The 10,759-nt window shown below is 38.1% G+C and overlaps 1 protein-coding gene across 14 annotated transcripts in view; it reads left to right on the plus strand.

Annotated features, from left to right (window-relative positions):
* PDE4D (phosphodiesterase 4D) overlaps positions 1-6,802 on the plus strand; it is a 1,541,788-nt gene extending 1,534,986 nt beyond the window's left edge. For all 14 annotated transcript variants that reach the window (XM_055252913.2, XM_063622613.1, XM_063622612.1 and 11 more), the window contains 3 exons: positions 452-574; positions 1,075-1,257; positions 1,814-6,802. In XM_055252913.2, the coding sequence (XP_055108888.1) occupies positions 452-574; positions 1,075-1,257; positions 1,814-2,230 (723 nt within the window). In that variant the 3' untranslated portion in view covers positions 2,231-6,802. The remainder of the gene's footprint in view (positions 1-451; positions 575-1,074; positions 1,258-1,813) is intronic.
* The last annotated feature ends 3,957 nt before the right edge of the window (positions 6,803-10,759 follow it).

The following is a 10,759-nucleotide window of genomic DNA, read 5'->3' on the forward strand; positions in this document are numbered from 1 at the left end:
TACTCTGCTAAATTTTGTACATACAAAGGCAAGAATGATCTGTCTTTTAAAAGAAAATTAACCAGAATATTTTGTTTCTGAAGCAGTCTGTAAGCAACCTTGAATCTGTTCATCATAGTATAATAACTACTTTCTGGTCCAAGGAATGGAAAAAACTTGAAAACGTGTAATGATGTCTTATCCATGGAGATGTCATCCCAGTTTTCACCATGAAAGTGGTTGTCAGTACCTAGCATTTCTGTATATTACACACATTTATCTGGGCTTTGGGAAAACTTGGTAGCAAAGGGGAAAAAGACTCTGCCCCCAAGAAGGAGTAAGGATTTTCCACTGTCATTAAAAGGCATAGTGTTGTTTTATTCCTTTTTCATGCTCATATTCTGCATAATATTTTCATGTGTAAATTCTGTTTTCTCTGAACTTTACTCAATAATATACTCTATATTTTAAGGTACTCGCAACAGATATGTCAAAACACATGAATCTACTGGCTGATTTGAAGACTATGGTTGAAACTAAGAAAGTGACAAGCTCTGGAGTTCTTCTTCTTGATAATTATTCTGATAGGATTCAGGTAAAGCCTTATTTGAGTTTGCTTTGTGTGTGTGTGTCTGTGCACATGTGCACATGTCTGTGTGTTCAGCTTTGATAAGATGTATTTCTTCTTTCTCCCACCTTATACTTTCAGCAATTATAGGCAGGATTTTTATCCAAATTTTATTCCTGAGAATTAACCAGGTAAAATTCTACTGGTCTTTTCGTTTGCATCTACATTAATTAAAAAAACTAACAACACCCCACAGAACCAGCCACTTAAGCGGCTCTGAATCTAGTCAACCATGCACATAAACAGTTTCTCTTATGCTATTTAGATGCAGTGGAAGTGGCATAATTTGGAACTATTAATACAAGCGTGAACCATACACAGACACGTCATGGTTGAGCTGTTTGGAATAAATCTTACACTACGTGTATTTTTAAGTGTCGCAGTCATCCAATGTGAATTTCTAGTTTTTTTTTTTTTTTTTTAAAAAAGGAACACGAGTGAATAGAGAATGCATCCATCTATTTTAGGTTCTTCAGAATATGGTGCATTGTGCAGATCTGAGCAACCCAACAAAGCCTCTCCAACTGTACCGCCAGTGGACGGACCGGATAATGGAGGAGTTCTTCCGCCAAGGAGACCGAGAGAGGGAACGTGGCATGGAGATAAGCCCCATGTGTGACAAGCACAATGCTTCCGTGGAAAAATCACAGGTAATGCATGAAGTGTACAGCTTTCAGAGAGAACAGAGCTACCGCTTTAGCATTGGGTTACTTTGTATTACATATGATAGTATTTTACTGGATTTTTAAAATTACTTTGTTTTTGACAAGCTCAATTTCACCTTAGTATTTATGATCCAAAGAGCTTTCATTCTTATGACTTACATTCATATAGTCATATATATTCTAAGAACATATTTATGATGACTATATTCATTTAATATATTCATATACATAGAGCACATGGCATTATTTCAGTTATCTGGATTCACCTACAAATTGGTGATTCTAAAATAAGCCCTACCATGTCAACAACTGGAAAATTTTTTATGCTATGAACATGCTCTTTAACCAAGAGTTCTAGAAGCTAGTTTTGACCAGCTAGTAACAATATTTTATATGGTCTGTTGCCAAAAATAGTGATAATTTTACCAAACTAAGTTTAGTAGTCTTCAGTGTTTTATTTGTGGGCCATGATCTAGTCAAGCTTTTCCATTGTTTCTTAGTCCCAAGTCCTCTACTCATACTGGATTTTTTTCTTAACTAGGTGGGCTTCATAGACTATATTGTTCATCCCCTCTGGGAGACATGGGCAGACCTCGTCCACCCTGATGCCCAGGATATTTTGGACACTTTGGAGGACAATCGTGAATGGTACCAGAGCACAATCCCTCAGAGCCCCTCTCCCGCACCTGATGACCCGGAGGAGGGCCGGCAGGGTCAAACTGAGAAATTTCAGTTTGAACTAACTTTAGAGGAAGATGGTGAGTCAGACACGGAAAAGGACAGTGGCAGTCAAGTGGAAGAAGACACTAGCTGCAGTGACTCCAAGACTCTTTGTACTCAAGACTCAGAGTCTACTGAAATTCCCCTCGACGAACAGGTTGAAGAGGAGGCAGTAGGGGAAGAAGAGGAAAGCCAGCCTGAAGCCTGTGTCATAGATGATCGTTCTCCTGACACGTAACAGTGCAAAAACTTTCATGCCTTTTTTTTTTTAGTAGAAAAATTGTTTCCAAAGTGCATGTCACATGCCACAACCACGGTCACACCTCACTGTCATCTGCCAGGACGTTTGTTGAACAAAACTGACCTTGACTACTCAGTCCGGCGCTCAGGAATATTGTAACCAGTTTTTTCACCTCCATGTCATCAGAGCAAGGTGGATATCTTCACGGACAGCGTTTTTAACAAGATTTCAGCTTGGTAGAGCTGACAAAGCAGATAAAATCTACTCCAAATTGTTTTCAAGAGAGTGTGACTCATCAGGCGGCCCAAAAGTTGATTGGACTTGGGGTTTCTATTCCTTTTTGTTTGCAATATTTTCAGAAGAAAGGCATTGCACAGAGTGAACTTAATGGACGAAGCAACAAATATGTCAAGAACTGGACATAGCACGAATCTGTTACCAGTAGGAGGAGGATGAGCCACAGAAATTGCATAATTTTCTAATTTCAAGTCTTCCTGATACATGACTGAATAGTGTGGTTCAGTGAGCTGCACTGACCTCTACATTTTGTATGATATGTAAAACAGATTTTTTGTAGAGCTTACTTTTATTATTAAATGTATTGAGGTATTATATTTAAAAAAAACTATGTTCAGAACTTCATCTGCCACTGGTTATTTTTTTCTAAGGAGTAACTTGCAAGTTTTCAGTACAAATCTGTGCTACACTGGATAAAAATCTAATTTACGAATTTTACTTGCACCTTATAGTTCATAGCAATTAACTGATTTGTAGTGATTCATTGTTTTATATACCAATGACTTCCATATTTTAAAACAGAAAAACAAACAACTTTATGTTGCAGGAAACCCTTTTTGTAAGTCAAGTCTTTATTATTTACTTTGCATTTTGTTTTGTTTCACTCTTTCCAGATAAGCAGAGTTGCTCTTAACCAGTGTTTGTCTTCATGTGCAAAGTGACTATTTGTTCTATAATACTTTTATGTGTGTTTTATCAAATGTGTCTTAAGCTTCATGCAAACTCAGTCATCAGTTGGTGTTGTCTGAAGCAAGTGGGAGATATATAAATACCCAGTAGCTAAAATGGTCAGTCTTTTTTAGACGTTTTCCTACTTAGTATCTCCTAATAACGTTTTGCTGTGTCAATAGACGTTCATTTCACAAGTGCATGTCTTTCTAATAATCCACACATTTCATGCTCATTTTTATTGTTTTTACAGCCAGTTATAGTAAGAAAGAAAAAGGTTTTTCCCCTCGTGCTGCTTTATAATTTAGCGTGTGTTTGAACCTTATCCATGTTTGCTAGATGAGGTCTTGTCAAATATATCACTACCATTGTCACCAGTGAAAAGAAACAGGTAGTCAAGTCAGGGTTAACATTCATTTCAACCACGAGGTTGTATATCATGACTAGCTTTTACTCTTGGTTTACAGAGAAAAGTTAGTTAAACAGCTAACTAGGCAGTTTTTAAGAATATTAACAATATACTAACAAATACCAATACAACTAAATCCTCTTTGGTTTTAGTGATTTCACCATGGGATTAAGAACTATATCAGGAACATCCCTGAGAAATGGTTTTAAGCGTAGCAACTACTCTTCCTTAACGGACAGCCACATAAAATGTAGGAAGTGCTTTATCATCACTTCTTGATCCATATGCATATCTTGCAGAGGGGAACTACTTCTTTAAACACATGGAGGGAAAGATGATGATGCCACTGGCACCAGAGGGTTAGTACTGTGATGCATCCTAAAATATTAGATTGGTAAAAATTCTGCTTAAATAAAAAATTGGAGATCACTCTTGGCTGATTTCACCACCAGGAACTGTATTACAGTTTTAGAGATTAATTCCCAGTGTTTACCTGATTATAGCAGTTGGCATCATGGGGCATTTAATTCTGACTTTTTTCCCATGTCAGCCTTAATAAAGTCTTTACCTTCTCTATGAAGACTTTCAAGCCCAAATAATCATTTTTCACGTTGATGTTCAAGAATCGAGATAGAAGCCAAAGTGGGTATCTGACAAGTGGAAAATCAAACATTTAAGAAGAATTACAAACCCTGAAAAGCATTTATATTTGGAACTTCTCAAGGAGCCTTCTGGGGACTGGAAAGTAAGTCATCAGCCAGGGAAATGACTCAAGCTGAAGAGAGTCCCCATTTCAGTCCCCTGAGATATAGCTGATGCTTAGATCCTTTGAAATAAAAATTATGTCTTTATAACTCTGATCTTTTACTTAAGGCAGAATAGGAATCAACTAGTTAATTGCAAGGTTTCTACTCTCTTTCCTCTGTAAAGATCAGATGGTAATCTTTCAAATAAGAAAAAAATAAAGATGTATGTTTGACCAAGTAGTTTCACAAGAATATTTGGGAACTTGTTTCCTTTTAATTTTATTTGTCCCTGAATGAAGTCTAGAAAGAAAGGTAAAGAGTCTAGAGTTTATTCCTCTTTCCAAAACATTCTCATTCCTCTCCTCCCTACACTTAGTATGTCCCCCACAGAGTGCCTAGAATCTTAATAATGAATAAAATAAAAAGCAGCAATATGTCATTAACAAATCCAGACCTGAAAGGGTAAAGGGTTTATAACTGCACTAATAAAGAGAGGCTATTTTTTTTTTTCCAGTTTGTTGGTTTTTAATGGTACCATGTTGTAAAGATACCCACTAACGGACAATCAAATTGCAGAAAAGGCTCAATATCCAAGAGACAGGGACTAATGCACTGTACAATCTGCTTATCCTTACCCTTCTCTCTCGCCAAAGTGTGCTTCAGAAATATGTACTGCTTTAAAAAAGAATATCCTTTTTACAAGTGGCTTTACATTTCCTAAAATGCCATAAGAAAATGCAATATCTGGGTACTGTATGGGGAAAAAAATGTCCAAGTTTGTGTAAAACCAGTGCATTTCAGCTTGCAAGTTACTGAACACAATAATGCTGTTTTAATTTTGTTTTATATCAGTTAAAATTCACAATAATGTAGATAGAACAAATTACAGACAAGGAAAGAAAAAACTTGAATGAAATGGATTTTACAGAAAGCTTTATGATAATTTTTGAATGCATTATTTATTTTTTGTGCCATGCATTTTTTTTCTCACCAAATGACCTTACCTGTAATACAGTCTTGTTTGTCTGTTTACAACCATGTATTTATTGCAATGTACATACTGTAATGTTAATTGTAAATTATCTGTTCTTATTAAAACATCATCCCATGATGGGATGGTGTTGATATATTTGGAAACTCTTGGTGAGAGAATGAATGGTGTGTATACATACTCTGTACATTTTTCTTTTCTCCTGTAATATAGTCTTGTCACCTTAGAGCTTGTTTATGGAAGATTCAAGAAAACTATAAAATACTTAAAGATATATAAATTTAAAAAAACATAGCTGCAGGTCTTTGGTCCCAGGGCTGTGCCTTAACTTTAACCAATATTTTCTTCTGTTGTGCTGCATTTGAAAGGTAATGGTGGAGCTAGGGCTGGGCATTTTATATCCAGGCTTTTAATTGATTAGAATTCTGCCAATAGGTGGATTTTACAAAACCACAGACAACCTCTGAAAGATTCTGAGACCCTTTTGAGACATAAGCTCTTAAGTACTTCTTGCCAGGGAGCAGCACTGCATGTGTGATGATTGTTTGCCATCTGTTGATCAGGAGCTACTTCAGCTACTTGCATTTGATTATTTCTTTTTTTTTTTTTTTTTTAACTCGGAAACACAACTGGGGAAATATATTCTTTCCCAGTGATTATAAACAATCTTTTTTTTTTTTTTTTTTTTAAGTCTTTTTGGCTTCTAGAGCTCATAGGAAAATGAACTTGATTTGAAATTGGAGCCAGAGTTTACTCGTGTTGGTTATCTATTCATCAGCTTCCTGACATGTTAAGAGAATATATTAAAGAGAAAATACCGTTTTTTAATCCTAAACTTTTTCTTCCACTAAGATAAACCAAACGTCCTTACGTATATGTAAACCCAACTATTTAAACACAAAGTTGTGTTGATGTCAGTTTACATAGCAGAAAGCATTCACCATCCTCTAAGATTTGTTTCTGCAAAACTTTCATTGCTTTAGAATTGTAAAATTTAACCTTGTACGATGGCCAGCCCCTAAAGCAGGAAACATTTATAATGGATAATACGGAAACATCCTCCCACTACTTGCCCAGCCCTTGAATCACGTGGCTTTGCAGTGAAAGGAAAGATTCTTTTTCTAGGACAAATGAGCCTCCTATTTTATTTTATTTTATTTTTTGACACAAACTGTAGATTTTAGCAGCCCTGGCCCAAAGGAATTTGATTACTTTTGTTTTAAACAGTACAAAGGGGACACTATAATTACAAAAACATCCTTAACTGATTTGAGTTGTTTTTATTTCTTTGGATATATTTTCAGAGTGGTAAATTGTGTGTGAGAATTACAAATGATTATTCTTTTAGTGGTTTCTTAGCCTCTCTTAACAGCCCACGGGGATAGTACTGTACATCAATACCTTCATATGAAATTTTTATATGCAGTGAAAATAAAAGCATGGGTTGATTCTGCCTATTTATGACTCAATCTTTTACAAATAAAAGATTATTCATTTTAAATTATAGTTCAATCAGCACGTTTCTTAGGATACTGAACGTGGTTGAAATGAAAGGAGGATAGTGACATCATAAGTTAGTACTGATTCATAACCAAATGAAGCCAACTTGAGTAATTTTGCTACATTAAAAATTACCAAAATTACTTAGATGGCCTATAAGATTATGCATGGTATTTTCTAAGCAAGCTTTGAAAGGGGCCTTCCATACTTAATTGAATATTCTGGGATATTGAAAATTATTCAGATACTTGACAATTATTTTTTGGTTACCTACTCTGCAAACTACAAAGTTTTAAGGACTCAACAATAAGTTAATGAGACACAGTATTTGCTTTCATGGAGCTTACAGTCTGGAGGGGACAAAGGCTTAAACAATACTCATATAATTATATATGTGATCAGTATAATGAAGGAGCTCAGTGGGGTGAATAAGCAGGAACCTGAACTTGATCTATTCCGGAGGGCCAGAGAAGGCTTCCTTGAGGCCTTGAGAAAGTGATTTGCATCTGAGTTCTGAAGGATTGTAAGAGGTAACTGGGGAAAAAGTTGACAGGAAGAGGAAGGGGGATCCAGACAAGAAACATGTGCAAAGATCTTGAGGCATAAATGAGCTTGAGACATCCGGAGAAACTGAGGAAAAGTGAGAGAGTAGGCAGGGCCTGGAGCCGCAGAGCCATTGCTAACCATCCTGTGTGAGATATCCCCCCATTCTGTAGCTTTATTCTCATACCCCTGCTCAATTTTCTTTATAACACTTCTCACAGATTTATATACGCATTTGTTTTTATTGTCTGTCTCTCCCACCAGACCACAGCTCCATGAGAGCAAGGTCTTTACTTACCAATGTATCACTAGCACTTAAAACTATGCCTGGTACACAGTAGGTTCTTAATATGTGTTGAATATAGCCACCAAATTTATATTGGATATAATTCAATCTGATAAGATATTTTGAGATATTAAAGAGTTTTTAACTTGACACCATAACACTTTGTTTGTTTTTTGTTTTTGAGCTTACTAAGATCCTGGATAAAGTGTTTAGAGTTTCCTATCATCTCTTTGCTAGCTAAAAACTGTTTGCTTATTCCTCACAAATTCTACTTTTTTCTAAATGACAAAACAATCCATTTGTCATGATAATGAGAGTAAAGAAATCAGCACAAATTTAATCCCCAGATCATCCCTAAACCATGCCAGCAGAATAAGGGTAATTAAACAGAGTATCTATGCTTAGCCTCTCCACCGTTTCTCCTGCCACAACAGTCCTGACAGCCAACAGGTGCCAAATTTGTGCCTGCCTGGGAATAACTGTTTTAAACTCAAGCTCCCTTCCCCAAAGCGAGACTATGGAACTAAGGAAGCAACTCCCCTCTTTTCCGGACTTGCTATGCTTGCTGATTTAGGCTAAGTTGGGTGGCGTTGGGCCTGAACTCACGTTAAAATCTCTGACCTGGAAACCTTTCCTCAGGCATACGGCTTTGGACCCACAACAGCAACATTCCACCAAAAAACAAACCAAAACCAAAACATTCCCTGTTGCTAGAGAGTACCACCTATCCTCCAAGGGGACAACAACCTTGTGTCAGTGGAATCATACCTGGGCTTTCCCATCCTTCTGATTTGGGTCTGCATCCCACCCAGCTACTTCTAGAGCTCCAAATACTCAAGGTCAAACTCAGTGCTATGGGTATAAATCTTGAATTTGTACACCTAGGAAATACTACTTTATTCAATTAATCTGGACTCAGGGCTCCAGTCAATCAATCACACTAGTGGGAATTTCCATCTGTCATTACTGCCACAGCTCCTCTCTCTCCCAGCATAAAATTTATCTTTTCTCCAACATAATCTGAGTATCAGACCTCTGTGTTGTTCCAGCAGAGGTTCCTTACAGTGCCTCAGCTCTTAGCTTCCTGGTCACACGTGGTGTACCAGGAATATATGCTGGTTTGCGGCCCTGCTTCCACACAGTGTGTGCATCAAAAGAGCCTATCCTTCCGGTGTTTTATTACACCTTGCTGTGGTCTGAATGTCTGTGTTGAAATGCTAACCCCTAGGTGATGCTATTAGGAGATGGGGCCCTTAGGGAGATAATTAGATTATGAAGGCATAGTCCTCATGAATGGGATCAGTGCCTTTATAAAAGAGGCCCAAGGGACCTTGTTCAACCCGGCCACCATGTGAGGACTCAGCTAGAAGATGCCATCCGTGAAAATGAAAGCAGGTCCTCACCAGGCACCAAATCTGCCAGAACCTTGATGTTGGACTTCCCAGCCTCTAGACTGTGAGAAGTAAATGTGTGTTGTTTATAAGCCACCCACTTGATGGTATTTTTCTTATAGAAGTCTAAGGAGACTAAGACATACCTACTGAAATTACTACAAAAAAAGCAGTACTCTTCCTAATTCTCAACATATTCTCCTTCTTCTCTCTCCTTCCTTCCTTCTTTTGCTCTCCAATGAGATTAGGCTTAAAAACAAAAGCAAAACAGACTAGAGGTAGTTGTGACTTCCATTTGCTTCTGCTCTCCACTCGGAAAAACCCTGGCTATTATTTGAAATATGGAGACGAAAAAAGGTATTGGAAGAGCATACATTAAATAATAGTCCATCAACCTTCCACACATGGTTGGCAACATCTAGATCCAACAATGTTCACTGAACATTTTGAGATGTGGGAAGTTGACAAAGTTGTCTCCAGGAGGAAGTCATCAGGAACTCCCATACTTCCTATGTGGGAACACAGGGAAAGAGGCATTTTTTCCTGAAGTCTCTGTGTTCCAGTGCTATCCCTGAATGTCTATTCCCAGCTCTCGCTTAGCTGTTTCAATGCCAAGATATAGCACTTGAAAATTTTATAAAGTGAGAGTCATATTTGCTCCCTGCTGCAAGCCCCCACCCTGCCATTCCAGGACCCTGCTATGGTCCACAATTGGCATTATGATTCACTCTATTTTGTAGCCATGAAAAGTGAGGCCCAAGAAGGTTAATTGACTTGGCTAAGATTATTCACAGGCTAAATACTGAGATTAATGATTTGCAAACTACAGATTTGACAGAAGTCCTAATGCTATCTCTACATCCTATTTCTGCTGAGGACCAAAATTGACTGTTGCATTGCCTTTGATTTCCTTTGACCATCCTTCATTACAGATTTCAATAATTTTTATGGTCCAAAGCTAGGTGACAGATATTACATCATATGCATTTGTTAACGCATCCTACGTCTGCATAGCCTGGCTATATGGTCAGAATTCTCCAGATTGAGTGGGGAACTTGGAGTTAAAGAGCCCCTGACCACCTAAAAAATTATAGAAAATGAAAGAAGCTGTCAAGAAAGTAAGGAGCAGAGATGGGAGTGTGCCTTTGCCCTGCGGAGACTCACAACATGGGGCAAGGCAGATCTTAGCGGAACTTCTTGCAGGATGTATGCCTCAATGAAAGGAATGGAGCATGGGCAGCATCCGGCTTAGGCTGGGCCCCCTTCCACCATCATGGCTGTTTTAGCAAGTGTTTGCCAGCTGCTTACAAATCCCAATCCAACAGACACGGTTTCAGGACCTGAATCATGCAAACATTTTCTGAAAGGCTCTATCACCTGAGAGTTGCTTTTCCTTTGCTCCTTGTTTTTGAACCAAAAAGCAGACTAAGTGTATAGTGGGAAACACTTGCTCAGCACCCATCCATGCAAGGCACTGCTTTACCACCAGGCTGCATTAATTAGAGAACCAAGCCATCTCTCACCTTGCAGCTTCTTCACACTTTGCTCATTTTCTCTCTAACACTGATGGTTTCTGTTTCCTGCTGTTCAGTTACAGCATCTGGGAAGAGAGTGGCAAAGAATGCGAGGCGACTGCACCCTGCCACAGCAGGTCAAGCGGAGGCTGGGTGCTGATGCCCGTCTCTACCCAGCAG

Source organism: Symphalangus syndactylus, chromosome 18 (genome assembly GCF_028878055.3).
Source record: "Symphalangus syndactylus isolate Jambi chromosome 18, NHGRI_mSymSyn1-v2.1_pri, whole genome shotgun sequence".
NCBI lineage: Eukaryota > Metazoa > Chordata > Mammalia > Primates > Hylobatidae > Symphalangus > Symphalangus syndactylus.